The sequence below is a fragment of the Lissotriton vulgaris genome, chromosome 1_1 (genome assembly GCF_964263255.1).
Source record: "Lissotriton vulgaris chromosome 1_1, aLisVul1.2, whole genome shotgun sequence".
Classification (NCBI taxonomy): domain Eukaryota; kingdom Metazoa; phylum Chordata; class Amphibia; order Caudata; family Salamandridae; genus Lissotriton; species Lissotriton vulgaris.
In genome coordinates this window covers 324,458,264-324,473,149 of record NC_141685.1, presented here as the reverse complement: position 1 = coordinate 324,473,149, position 14,886 = coordinate 324,458,264, and the positions used below count along the sequence as shown (strand labels likewise).

At 44.4% G+C, this 14,886-nt stretch overlaps 1 protein-coding gene across 6 annotated transcripts in view; it reads left to right on the top strand.

Annotated features, from left to right (window-relative positions):
* The window catches only part of MKNK1 (MAPK interacting serine/threonine kinase 1), a 237,830-nt gene extending 226,835 nt beyond the window's left edge, over positions 1 to 10,995 (top strand). For all 6 annotated transcript variants that reach the window (XM_086952367.1, XM_086952369.1, XM_086952372.1 and 3 more), the window contains 2 exons: positions 8,927 to 8,970; positions 9,124 to 10,995. In XM_086952367.1, the coding sequence (XP_086808493.1) occupies positions 8,927 to 8,970; positions 9,124 to 9,385 (306 nt within the window). In that variant the 3' untranslated portion in view covers positions 9,386 to 10,995. The remainder of the gene's footprint in view (positions 1 to 8,926; positions 8,971 to 9,123) is intronic.
* The last annotated feature ends 3,891 nt before the right edge of the window (positions 10,996 to 14,886 follow it).

Genomic DNA, 14,886 nt, shown 5'->3' with positions numbered 1-14,886 from the left:
TCCACATAGTGTCCAACTGACAGCAGTTCACGTACTGGGTGCCTCCAACGCCCTTGCCCACTCTCTCAGCAGATCAGCTACGGACAATCACGAGTGGGCACTCCATCAACCGACTCTGGAGTATGTATTTTGCTTGAGGGGCCAGCCGGAGCTGGATATGGTTGCAACTCAATCAACTGCAAATGCCTACACTTCACAAGTCTGCATCCCCACAGAGGATCGAGCGGGAATGCGTTTTCGAGCAAATTAGTTTACGCTTTTCCGCCGATCCCTCTGATTCCACACCTGCTACACAAGATGACACTTCAGCTGTATCACGTCATACTGATTTCACCCAGGTGGCCGCGTCGCCCATGGTTCACGGATCTCCTTCTGTTTTTCCAGTGCAATCTGATTCTTCTCCGCCCTCTGCCTCATCTGCTCACCATGAGCCAGGGCCAGATTTGTCATCCGGATCCGGCATCTCTCCAGCTTCACGCTTGGAACCTGAGCACAATGAGTTTGCACATTTGAATATTGCTCCCGAGTGCAGAGAGGTGCTTGCTCATGCACGCGCTCCTTCCACAGTTAAGACTTATAAGCTGAAATGAAAGCTGTTTTGTATCTGGTGCCACAAGGAGAAAATCGACCCTATGCTCGCCACACCTGAGCAAACCCTGCCTTTTTTCCTCCTTTTGGCAAACTCTGAACTTTCGCATTCCACTCTTAGTCTTCCTGGCTGCGATTTCCCGCTTTCGCCATGATGGTTCCACGTCACTGTACTTCTCTCGGATCATTCGTCAGTTCTTTAAGGGCCTGTTCTGGTTGTTTCCGCCCATCCAGCGTCCACCACCTGTTTGGCGTTTGAATCTGATTTGATCACAGCTCATCCGACCTCCTTTTGAGCCCATTCATTCCACGAAATAAAAATTCCTCACTTGGAAAGTTGCCCTCCTCTTCGCACTTGCATCCTCCAGGCGAGTGAGCGACATCCAAGCTTTCACCATTCAGCCTCCTTTTCTTCAATTCTCCAGGGACGCTGTTACACTTCGTACCAATCCTAAATTTATTCCGAAGGTTCCTTCAGACTTCCACCTTAACGAACCGGTCATTCTCAGAACTTTTTTCCCAGACCCTCAGTCTCCTGCTGAGCGCTCTTCATTCTTTGGACTTGAAGCGCTGCCTCAAATTCTATATTCAACGCACTGCTGCTTTTCGTAAATCAGACCAGCTTTTTGTGTCCTATGGACGAATGTGCAAAGGACATCCAGTCACTAAACAATCCATTACTAGATGGATTTCTTCTGCCACCTTTTTCTGCCATCAACAGGCTGGCAAGCCTCTTCCCGCTCCGGTGCGAGCACACTTGACGAGGGCAGTTGCATCCTCTACCGCCCTATTTGCTGGGGTGCCTCTACATCAGATAGGCAGGGTGGCAACGTGGTCCAGCAGACACATGTTCACGAGGCACTACTGTCTGGAGACTGCTGACGCTGCAGACACTGTCGTGGGTCAAGCGGTGCTACGAAATATCTTCAGATGAAGGTGAGCCTCTGTTGCTTCCTGCCTCATGTCCTGAAAGGTTTTCCTGTATATATGCAATGTTCATATGTGCATCTCTTTGCTTGCATTTGTTCTTATTGCCTTTTATGACGTGTTGGCGTACTGCTTTCTATTCTTATTCAAGCATGTGAATCTGAGAGACACCCTAATACTGGAGAAGAACAAAAGTTACTTACCTGTAAACTGTGGTTCTCCAGTATTGGTGTCTTTCATAGATTCACATGCAACCCACCCTTCCTCCCCTCAGAGGCTCTAGTCTCCTCATGCACTCTTGGTCACTGATTGGCTGGAATGTGGTCTATTAAAATGACATGGATGTTACTAAAGTGAATTCTCCCTTTGAGCCTCTATCGGCCTATGTTGTTCTATGGTACTTTTTAAAAATGTCTTTATGACTATTTATATATTATATTTTATGTTTATGTATACTTATGATGTTGTTTGTATGTGTGTATGTATATTACTACTATTTTATGTACCGTGGGACTCCCACATCGACTGGGAATTATTCAAGCATATGAATCTATGAAAGACACCAATACTGGAGAACCACAGTTTACAGGTAAGTAACTTTTGTTCTTCACCGGCGTCGACACATCGACGTCGTGGTGATTCCTTGAGGGGCAGGCGCTCCCCGTCGAGGCGACACTGCCGTTCGCCGTCAACGCGAAGATTGACGTCTAGGAGAGAAAGATCGCAGGCGAGGACACTCTACGTCGGTGAGTTCATCGGCGTCAGGAAGGTCGACGTCAAGAAGAAAGACTTCAAAGATCTACGTCAAGGAGAGAAATTGACGTCGAGGGGTGAAAAGTAGAGGCCCAGAACGGTGTCTAGTGCCTCTGTGGTGAGCGTCTCATCGTCATCCGCAAGTTACGGTCCCGGCAGCGCTCACGCTCGGAGGTCAGCCAGCCTCCAGAGTGTTCTCTCTGAGGCCTGCTCGCAAGAAGAGACGAGTCCTTAGGTCACTGGAATCTGATTACTCCTGGACCTACTCACCCTCCAGGCCAAGGACGCCTACTCCTTCTTCCGCAGCTGCCTCCTCCTCTTCATCCTCCACCACTGCCTCGGCCTCCTCTACTGAGCCCTGTGGTTCCGGTGCTACCTGTTCTGATTCCGCAGCCTCCGGGGCCAGTGGTTCCTGCAAGGGCCAGAAAGCCAAGGTCAAGATCCAGAGGGAGGCATCGCTCTCACAGTGAACGTCTATCCTCCACGAGGTCACGCCATCTTAGGCGGAGAGACCGGTAACGGTCCAGGTATACGGACTTATCTAGCGACAGGAGGTATTATCCCACTTTGTCGGACTCTCCTCTGAGTCCCCAGTGGACGAGATTGTGGCTTTCCAAGATGTGCTGCTGAGGGGGGGCAGCGAAGTTGGGGATCACATTGACTGCCCACCCCCACCACTTCCGTGATCTTTGAAACGCTGCAGCGCAGACACCTATCACCCTTTGGTGCCAGGACTGGAAGAACTGGCAATGGAGCTGTTTCTGACGCCGGCCTCTAAAGTCGGCGCCACTGAGACTTCAGAAGAAGTACAGGCCCCCGGATTCTGATCCAGCATTCTTGAGAGCGGATCCTGTACCGGAGTCTGTCATTGTGACAGCATTCTATTGCCCCGTCGTCTACAGTTCCTCCGGACAAGGAGAGTAGGCACATGGATTCTGCAGGAAGGAAAGTCTGTAGTACGGCTGCCACTTCAATGAATGCAGCTAATGCATAGCACTTTTGGGCAGATATGATCGCTCGTTGTGGGAGTCCCTGCAACAATTCACTGAGCTCCTCCCCAAAGACAGGAGGGAAGACCTCCAGGAGATTCTGAATGAGGGCATGATTGTCTCAAACCAGGTCATCAGTTCGGCGGCGGATGCCTCTCTCCTGGCCACGCATAGGTACTGCCATGGCATTAACTTGAGGCGACATTCCTGGTTGCGCCTTGTGCCTCGGGTTTAAGAGGTAACAGCGGATTGCTAATTTGCCCTTTTCAGGATCCACCCACTTTGGGGCTCATGCAGACGAGGAGATGGCTGCATGAAGGCGGAAGTAGAAATGCTGAAAGTTGTAGGTGTGGAGAATCTGAAGGAGTAGCGCAAGTCATACCGTCCCTTTCAGAGTCGTTACTCTTCCCAGAGGTATCAACGGTGGCAAGGTCACCAAGCTGGCCAACAGCAATACCAGTGACAACCCTTCCAGAGGGGCAGAGGCAGACAGCAGTCCTCGACGAATAAGGACCTGGCTAGGTCTAAGCCCTGAGGAGTTACTTTCCCCTAGTCAGTTACCCGCTCCGGTGGGGGAAAGCCTACTGAATTACTTGGCGGAGTGGAGAAAAATTACTCTGGACAAGTTGGTGCTGAACATTGTTTGCAATGGATACAGTCTTCGGTTTGTTAGCCCTCCTCCAGCTATTCCACCGTTTCCTTAGCACTACCAGCTGCGAGTACTCCAGGCGGAGGCGATATCCTGTTAAGAAAAAGGGCGATAGAAGTCGTCCCTCTGTCTCAAAGGGAAAAGGGTCTATACTCCCGGTTCTTTCTGGTTCGCCAAAATGACAAGAACAAGTTCAGGCCCATTCTGGATTTGCGACAAGCAAACGAATGGATTCGCAGGAAGAAATTTTGCATGCTGTCCTTGCACCAGATGTATCCTGAGCTGCAGTGAGGAGACTAGCTTTGCGCAATAGATCTACAGGATGTGTACTTCCATGTGTTCATTGCACGGAAACACCGGAAGTTCCTGCAATTTCTAGTCTGCACCAATCACTATCAATACACCGTGCTACCTTTTGGAGTAAAGTCTGCACCCAGGACTTTCTCAAAATGCATGGCACTGGTGGCAGCGCACCTGAGCAAGAACAAGCTGTTTGTCTACCCTACCTGGACGACTGGTTGATCAAAGCCTCCACCTTCCACGAAGTGCAATTGCATTTGAACAGGATGGCCGTTCTTTTGAATCAGCTGGGTTTGCACATCAACATGTCCAAGTCTGTTCTGACTCCGGTTCAGTACCTGCAGTACTTGGGAGCCTCCAACAACAGATCAGACCTAGCGACGCTTATCGATCCTTCAGAAGGCTCAGGCTCTCCTGTCTGTTCCATCAACGACCGTAAGGACGGTGTCTTCTCTTCTGGGGTCGATGGCCTCTTGCATCTTCCTCACGCCACATGCGCGCCTCCACATGAGACCGCTGCAGGAATGTTTGGAGGATCAATGGGACCAGAAACGAGGGAGCTGGGACGACTGGATCCAACTTTCTCTACACGCTCAACAGTCTCTGAGATGGTGGTGTTCGGCAGAGAATCTCCTAAAAGGGGGTCCGCTTCCACAAGGACATTCCCACACAGGCTATTGTGACGGATGCATCTCTCCACTGCTGTGGAGCGCATTCAGACCATCTTCAGATCCAGGGAACGTGGTCCCAGGCGGAATCCACGTACCACATAAACTTCCTGGAAATCAGAGCTGTTCATTTGGCGCTGAAAGCCTTTCATCCATCCTTCCAGACCAACTCCTTGCTTGTACAGATGGACAATATGACCACAATGTATTAACTCAACAAGCAGGGGGGCTCGCGATCGCGCACACATTGTCCCAAGAAGAGCAGGCGATCTGGCTCTAGCTGTTAGCCAGAGGACTGACTATGGCGGGGACACATCTGCCAGGTGTGCAGAATGCTCAGGCAGACTCACTCAGCAGGCTTGTTCAGGAGAACCACAAGTGGCTCTTAAATGACGAGGTGCTAGGAAACCTCTTCGAAAGATGAGGCACTCCAGGCATGGATCTGTTTGCCACCGCCGAAAACGGCAAATGCGAGACTTCGCCTCCAGGTTTTACCAACCGGGGACTCTGGGGAATGCGCTATGGATCAGCTGGTCTAACCGCTTTCTGTACGCTTTTCCACCCATTCCCCTGATTCCGGTAGTGCTCATCAAGCTGTCGCAGTCCAGAGCGCGACTGATCCTCATTGCTCCGGAGTGGCCTCGACAGTGGTGGTTCCAAGACCTGCTCCACCGGTCTCTCCAGCCTCATCTGCGGCTTCTATGTCGGCCGGACCTTCTAACAAAGTTCAGGGGCAGATGGTGCACCCCAACCTCTCATCGTTGAGTTTGGCGGCATGGCTCCTGAGAGTACAGTATGGACACTTGAACTTGCCTGACAACTGCATGGAGATACTCAAGAAGGCTAAGTGACCTTCCACCAGGACTTCCTATGCCTATAAGTGGAAGAGGTTCTGCATCTGGTGCACGTCCAAGAATGCTGCTCCTACCTCTTGCAAGGAAGATATCATACTTCCATATGTCTTGCATTTGGCTCAATCTGGCCTTCATTTCTATTCTTTTAAGGTTCACCTCGCAGCATTAACTGCGTATAGGAAATGCCCTTCACAAACCTTCTTCCAGATTCCTGTAATTAAAGATTTTTTGGAAGGTTTGAAGAAAGTGTTTCCTCCCGTCAAGTGTCCGTCGCCTTCATGGGAACTGAATGTGGTGCTTTCTTGGTTGATGAAGGAACCTTTTGAAACCATTCATAAGGCTTCCCTGCAGCATCTTTCCTGGAAGGCGTCCTTCCTTGTGGCTAAAACATTGACCCGCAGGGTGAGTGAGATTCAGGCCTTGTGTTGCAACAAGCCTTATACAGTGTTTCATGCTTCTAAGGTTGTCATGAGGACTTTTAAGTTCTAGCCTAAAGTGATTTCTGATTTTCATGTCAATCGGGTGATAACTTTGCCTACGTTCTTTGAACACCCTTCCTCTCCTGCGGAGATGTCTCTTTATTTGCTGGAAGTAAGAATGGTGTTGGAAGTTCTACTTGGATAAGACTAAGGATATTCGTTGGTCAGACCAATTGTTTGTCCACTATGGTTCGGTCAGGACTGGTCTTGCCACTTCTAAACAGTCCATCTCTAGATGGATAGTGTCCTGTATCCAGTTGTGTTACCGGAAGGCTAACCAGACCTTAGGGGATAAGCCTAAGGCCCATTCCACCAGGGGCAAGGCAGCTACAACTGCTTTGCTACGTAATGTTTCCATTGCAGATATCTGCAGGGCTGCCACCTGAAAGTCGGTCCATACCTTTGCCAAACACTACTGCCTGGACTCTGCTGCCAGAGCAGATGCTCAGGTTGGGCAGGCTTCATTGAGAAATATGCGCAGTAATAGTTAATCTGTTTCATCCGCAGCTGGTTTGTTGGGATGGGCTTGCCATTCTATTCAATAGATTGACTATACACAGAGATCCCCTACTATAGAAGGAGTAGTTTCTTACCTGTAACTCCAGTTCTATAGTAGGGGTATCTCCGTTATAGTCATAAGCGCCCGCCCCCCTCCACGGTGGATGGAAGGATAATGTATTGAATGCTATAGGCTTAGCTTTATACATCTTCAAAAAGAACTGAATGTAAAAGGCCTTTGGCTGTGCATCCTGGGATACTAGGGTCTCTTGAAAAGGGATACTGTGCCTTTAAGAAACTCTCCGTACACATAATGGCAGCCTATGGAGCTTGTCTGTCCAACCCTTCCTCTATCAGGACAGGATTTTTGTGAAGGGTGTTTCTCTAGGTGTGAAACTTTACAAAGTGTGTACAATGTAATATTTGTCACTTCAAGATAAAGTTCTAGCCAGTGTAGCCTTGTAGTTTTAGTATGCATTATTTGTCTTTGTTCTCTTAAGTGTCTATGAAGGACTTCAGAAGAAGACCACTTAAGAGACTATTTCGATTGCTCCGGGGTCCACGCACATGGGCGGGACTAGTCACTAGATTGTGACTATAACAGATACAAAAAAACGATTGAACAAGGGTCATAGGGGAAGAATTTTTAAAGACCTAGTAGTATCAAACCCCCCACATACCATACATTGCAGCAAAAGAAGATACTACTGGTCTATCAGTGCAGTACCATATGAGCAGAAAAACGTCTATGGTGCGTCTGTATGTGTCATGAAAAGAATGAATTCCCATCAGCCCACCCAATGGCAGAGCTTCATCTGGGATTTATGTAAAGAATGGTCTACACTCTGGCAACCCACTTGATGTAATCGTGTGTTGCCTTGGTCATAAACCACCAGTCACAGATCATGCTATCTAGTATAGGAGTTATGGTGAGCTTCTGATTTGTAGTGGAAAACAAATGTGAGAAACAAAGTGTGATTTAAAATTGACTACCAGGATATTAGAACATAAGTTTATTAAAGAGATATCATGGAGCCAAAAGTTAAAAGCAAGTGTGAACAGTTTGAAAAAATAACTTATCAGTTGGAAAATGGGGTCTACATGTTTCAGCCCTAGTGGGAAATAGTAGCCCACTGGATTTCGTCAGGACCACAACTACACTACTGCAAAAAACTCTAATCAAATGATAAGTATATATATATATTACTGGATACAATACGTCCTACCATTCATGAATATCCGATGTGGTGGGTGTATGTTCTCATTTCAGGATTCTTTCTTAGCCTTTTGTGCGAGAATGCCACACCTCGCCTGGCAACTGCTCAGGTGATTAGGCCCTGCTCGATCGGTCGGTACCCCAGGCGAATCCTAAGCCGAAGACCTCCCCTTCGGCTTAGGATTCGCCTAGGGCTGAAACATGTAGACCCCATTTTGCAACTGATAAGTTATTTTTTCAAACTGTTCACACTTGCTTTTAACTTTTGGCACCATGATATCTCTTTAATGAACTTATGTTCTAATATCCTGGTGGTCAATTTTAAATCACTTTGTTTCTCAAATTTTGTTTTTCACTGCAAATCAGAAGCTCACCATACCTCCTATATTAGATGGCATGATCTGTCACTGGTGGTTTATGACCAAGGCAACACACGATTACAGCAAGTGGGTTGCCTGAGTGTAGACCATTCTTTACATAAATCCCAGATGATGAAGCTCTGCCATTGGGTGGGCTGATGGGATTCATTCTTTTCATGACACATACAGACGCACCATAGACGTTTTTCTGCTCATATGGTTCTGCACTGATAGACCAGTAGTATCTTCTTTTGTTGTGATATAACAGATACCCCTACTACAGAACTGGAGTTACAGGTAAGAAACTTCTCCTTACAGACCATATTTTAGAGAATCTGATAAAAGTATTCATAATATATAGAATATATATCAGGAAGGTGGGCAAGGAAAAAAGGCTGAAAGATGATGGTAGTTCAGGAATTATTTGCTGTAACAGAACTTGATGGCAGATGAAGGACAAATTCTCTAAGTTTATGCAAAGGGACCTTTCACAATTACTAATAATCCTGCCTTTCTTATCTAGTGAAAGTACTTCAGTTTCATTATTCAAAGGGCCTGCACATTGAACTATATTTTAGTCTGCCTATTCTAACTTTATAGATGTGAGTGTTTGATTGTAATGAATCATGTCTTTCTTAATTTATAGGATGCTCCTGAGAGAGGATTGCCGACACCGCAGATTCTGCTAAGGTATTTTTATTTCTGATTTTCGTCTACTCAACTGGAGCTTTATTGCATACACTTACTCCATAATATCTTTTCCTTATGCCATCTGTGGCCATCAAGATAATTGACTTTAAATATGCTTTCTTGTTCTAAATAGATTGTTTTCCCCCTTAATAGGAACAGCAGCACAAAAGACCTGACCATCTTTGCTGCAGAGGCTATTGCATTCAAGCGCCAGCTTTCCCATCATGACTGTGAATTAAGCGAACAGCAAGACTGTGTTGTCAAGGCAGTCTGCTCCATGAAGCTGTCACCACCTTCAAAATCCCGCCTTGCCAAACGAAGAGCCCAGGCACAAGCCAGCAAATCCAGTGACTTTGTCCTGCAGCCCAGCCCCAGTATAACCGAAGCCCTGTTTTGTGCAACCTTTCAGCCTTGAGAAATTTGCACAAGTAGCGAGTTACTCTTTTATTGCACATAGAATGAAAGATTTATTTATTGTTTTAAAATGCTCAACTCAAGATGCTAAAAGTTGTGATTTTAACATTAGGACATTTAGAGGTAAAGACATTTTTTTTAAACTGAGAACCATTGTGTGTGCTCGACAGAGGTTAGTCTTGTATTATTTATTCTTCTACCTGACCTCTTTTATATATTGTGTGCTTGAATTTGTTTGCTGCCTTAATATTTGAGTTCTGGGTGCCTGAATTCGCAGTTTCTTAAAATTGGTGAACTAAGATTTTAAAGGAATCCTCTTGGGTATAGTGTACATTTGGATACGCCTCTTAATGAATATTCGCAGTTTAGTGAGTTCTGAATAGCTGGGCTGTTCGAACGGTTTGTTTAAAGATCTATGTATTTAAAATATTGCTTTCCACTGTTCACACTTTGAGTCCTTGTTCTGGCCCCTTCGTGTCATTCCATGCAGTTCACAATTCAGTATAGTGAGGATCATAAATGCAGAAAGTAAAATCGTGTTTTTTTAATTGCAATTTTTATTGTACTGAATTGAGTCTACAAGTAAGCAGAGTGCAGCATGTGAAGGTAGTGGTATGCATGTTATTAATTGATCCTTTTTAACTGTTTTTTGATTTCATGTTCAAAGCCACAATTTAGCAGGAGTTATGATTCTCTTCCTCTTTGGTGCTGTGACAATGGACACTAAGCAATAGGAAAATCTAGTTGTGTGACTTAATCAGTTATTGAATATCACTTTTGTTCATGGCCACGGTATTTTCAGAATCACTAGTTTAAAATTATTTTGGTGGTTTAGAAATGGGGTCACTTCTACATATGCAGATTTTAGGTACATCTACTCTGCCATTCACGTTTTTTGGCACAACCGTGCAGAAATGGTATGAAATACTTTTACCTACATGTAAATATTAATCTCCCTGCTATTTTATCCTGACCATTGTAAGATTTTTTTTTTTTTAATTTTAATGTCTGACAGTGACCGACCGGACTGTTAACCAAAGATGGTATTTAAAACTTGACTATGTGAAGACAGTTCAGCCAAATTTGGTGGGTGTTATGCTAATCCGCTTGTTTACAGCTGATGTCTGATTTGATGTTGATTCACAGTGACTAAATAACTTGATAGTTGTGTGTGAAGCACTTCCAAAGCTGCTAATACCAGCCTATGATTCAAAGTAGTTTAAGATGTAAGGATCAAGGTGGTGTGTACTAGAGCCAATTTTGAAAGTAATAAAATGATAGTTGGGGTTCAGACAGTTTTCTTGTAATGTGAATGATCAAGGATTTTTGTTGTATTTTTTTAGCACTTAACATAGTTATTTTTGTACACAACACGACTAACCATCGCCAAGGAAATGGTTGTATATTTGTACAAATATTTTATATTCTATCCATGGGAATGCATATACTTTTTATTTTCAGTTTTATAATCTTCTGTTATGGAACCATTACTTATAAAAATACTGCTTCTATTAAGTTTAAAGAAACTTGGATAAAACTCAGGTACATGGCCTTTATTTGCTTGGTCCTCAGTGTCCGCATAATGTATGAAATAAATTTACCTCATTCTTATTACTTTGTTTTGGTGTGGTTTCTGGACATGGCTATCTTAAGGAGAAAAAGCATACCTATACCCAGAATGTTTCAATGCCACTGTTCCTAGATGCAAAACGGCGGAAGCCGCCAGCCACCCTCTTCATTTGGCGTTCTAGTTGGATGTTATTCTGTACTCTGTTGACGAATAACCGGTTTTACAAGCCCTGATCAATGTTTTTAAGTACTCAAAGTAAATTATACCAGTTCCTCGTTCATATGTGAAACATCTCTTGTTAAAGCGAACTATGCTGAACAATAAGATATGAAGGTCCAAACTATTCAGCTTAGCTTTCTGGAGTTTTGTTTTTAAATGGGTGTCTTGCACTGAACTTCACTTTAATGGTTTTGCTTTACGATTGATAGTTGGATGCATGGGTGATCTGCTACTTATGATGGCCAGATATAGAGTGCTGCGCAATTGAAACCATTTGTGGAACATTCCTAGTTAGTGAACTTTGGGTTTATTGAAATTAAGGAAATATTCTCTTTGGAAAAATATTTAAGATTGAAGTATTCCTGCCATGGCGATTGGAATTAAAAACAGAGGGAAAGCACTGAAAACAGTTCCATAACCCGTTTACACCACAGGAGCCCTTTAATATATGTTCCACCCTTGCTCATCAGATTGCTGCTTGGCAGTGTCCTATGTGGCAGAGCCATCATCTCCGATTATATGGTACCACTATTCTACATACATCATATTTCAGAAGAACTGAGACCAAGGCTTCAGGTTTCTTGTTACCAATTGGAGCCCTGTTTCTTGGGAAAGGGGTGTAGCGTTTTAAACCTTTTTTTTAAATATCTTTATAGATATACAAGTATTGAGCATAGTTACATACTTGAAGTATTATGATATTGGGTGGGTATCCCATTCCCTGTCAACATCTTTTGAGCAGGTAACCTCACCAAACAGGTTTATCGTTATTATAAATCATGCAATACACTCAACCAATGATTATCGTGCCAAAGTAACTTTTAACCTTCCCAACTACCCCTCCCATCCCTTTTCAGTGTCCGGCGCTACTGAGAAAATCTAGGAGGAAGTAACACTAAATCGTGTATTAGCTTACGACCTTCCCTTCTGGCGGCCGCCTCCTCCTATGGGATCTGAGGGTTAATTTCATTTGCCTGGTCAATTGGTACCATGGGGGGGATTGAGACCACCCTCATTTCCACTAACATTGTTGCCTAGGCTTGCAAGTCATCCTCCTGTTTATCATTCCGTCAAATCTGTTTCATGCGAACTGCTCTGCAGTTGCCCATTCAGATATCTCTCATCCATGCCTTAGTCTGCAGTGGGATGGGTTTCAACCATGATATGGTAATTCGACTTTTTGTTAATTTTAACAGTACAAACATCCTGCATAGTTTTTATTCTTGGGAGCAGGTAGTAAGCCCAGTAATTCTGTACCGATTTTCTTTTGGTACCTCTCACCTCGGGGCATCTTCTAATATGGTTAGTATTTCAACCCAACAGGGGTCCAGAGCAGGGCAAGTCTGCACCATATGCAAGAAAACTGCTGCTGATGCTTTGCAACGGGACACTAACGGTCCGGATATATCCTGCTTGGTGTTTTGGAAGTAAGGCAAGTTTGGTGAATGAAATTATATTGGACTAATTCAAACCGCTTGTTTGAGCTCGCTCCTTTAACTCCTTCATGAAGTCTCGTTCATTCCTGTTAGGGGTTCTCCTATAGGTTCATCCCATTATGTTGGAATGGGTAGAGATTCATCTGCCAGGTCATCCCAGATCGCTCAGTTTAAATGAGGTGACGCGACGTCCCTTGGCCATATAGAGCATTACTTGGAGAACATTCGTTATAGGGGACTTCTCCGGACAGAAATGATGACCATATATCTTGGGCCACCTAAAAATCTTCTCATTGTAGAAACTGCGCCCTCCCGAGTTCAAACGCGCTATCCACATTTTCACGTATAATAAATTGTTTATTTTTGTAGAGATCTCCCATTGTCAGGCAACCGCTTTCTTTCCATTTGCGGAGTGACATGGAATCAGCTAAAATGGGTGCAGTGATGGTGAACATTCCCTGTACAGGTTCACTTGTATGTTAACATGACTTATTTTGTCTTTTGAGTTATCTTGGAAGACTGGAGCCTTCAAGTATGCCATTGGTTGTCAGTACCAAACTGCTCTCCATGCACAGAGGTTCTCTTCAGGATAGTCATTAGCTAATGGTCAAATGTATTTTTGTGGCTTTTGCCACGTGGGGCTCTTTTGCTAAGTACGTAGTACAGCTTGGTACAGAAGGAAGCCCAAGTTGACACCTTCAATCTTCAGCAGTTTTCCAAGTGATGCTGAGGCTGTTTAAAATTGTAGAGCCAGTCAATTTTTGTCAGGCTGATCTACCAGTTTAGGGGAAGAACCAGATTGAGCCGGATTCAGAAACAAAAAATGTGACCAGACAGTAAGAACTCAACCGAGAGCACATACCACAATCAGTGAGGCTAGAGCCTCAAACTGATGTAAGTAGTAAGGGAGGGGAGAATTCTACAGCAAGATCAAGTTTTTTTCTAATTCATCAAGACTAACCGACATACAAGAATAGAACCACACTGCAAACACAGAAGGGGAAAGAGGTTGCATATTTGACGTCATTCGATATACCAAAAATATTGATAGTTTAGCTCTGTATACCATAGATTGGTTTTCCCTAATGTGTGCGTGTTTTATACAGACTGGATGAATGTCTTCTTAAATCATGATGGATTTTTTTTAGATTGTGACATTTATAAATTGCAATTCCAAAAATGTTGGTTCTGCCAACAGGGCCCTGAAGACAAGATAGTTAATTATGGCACATATATGTTCCTTCTAAGACCGTTCCTAAACATTTGATCTCTACATGAGACTAGGATTTGGCAAATATTGAATATCTGGGAATAAATCAGGAAGGACCTAATCTGGTGCGATCATGGAACATTCACTTAGAAAATCTAAAACCAAGTATGCACATACTCCAAGGTGTTAAATATGATCTTACCTACATCTTAAACAATTATACTGATGTATAGTTACTCATTTAACATTTAGGTATAAACTAGAGTTTCTAGGAATACAGTTAAGCCTGCAGAAATGCTATGTATACATAGCTGACACATAGTGCACAGTTAAATTTGCCCCTGTATTGGAACTTTCATAGATTCCCATGCTTTGTATCATTCCCCGTCGTCGGAATGGGAGCCTCGGTAAATAGAAAAAAACCATAGTAGTAAGCACAAAGTGAAAAAATAGGCCTAGGCCTCATCTCATTTTGTAGCTTATCCACCTCTTTTTGTAAAAGAGACCAAAATTCTGCAGTAGCCAATCAGAGCAGCCTCACCCCATAGAACCTTCCTGAGAGAAGCTCAGAGCCTCAGATTTTCTACCGCACGTTGTGCAAGGGAGTCTCCATTGAGCTCTGCTCCGTTTTCTTCAGTTTTTTCTTGTTATTTCTTCAACTACTTGGATATTTTCTCATCATGTCGGAGAGGAAAGCCCTTTTTAGAGCCTGTGCCACCTGCTCCAAAAAGAGGTTGTTTGTCGAGGACAAACATGAGGATTGTATCTACTGTTTGTATCCGGACCATAAACCAACAGGCTGTCCGATTTGCAGATCCTTCTCAGCCAAGACCTTGAGGGACAGGGAAGGACGTCTCCTCACATGGCTTCAGAAGATGAAGGACCGGAAAGACATCTCTTCGGACAGTGAGGGCTCCTCGTCGATGGTGTCATCCAGAAAGTCTCTGAAAAGGGGTAGGTCCCCCCTTTCTACTTCAGACGAGTCCCGTCACAAGGCCTTACCAGGGACCTCTGACAGGTCTGACAGGCCGGCTGCCCAAAAATCTCCTCACCGAGGTGAAAAGGAG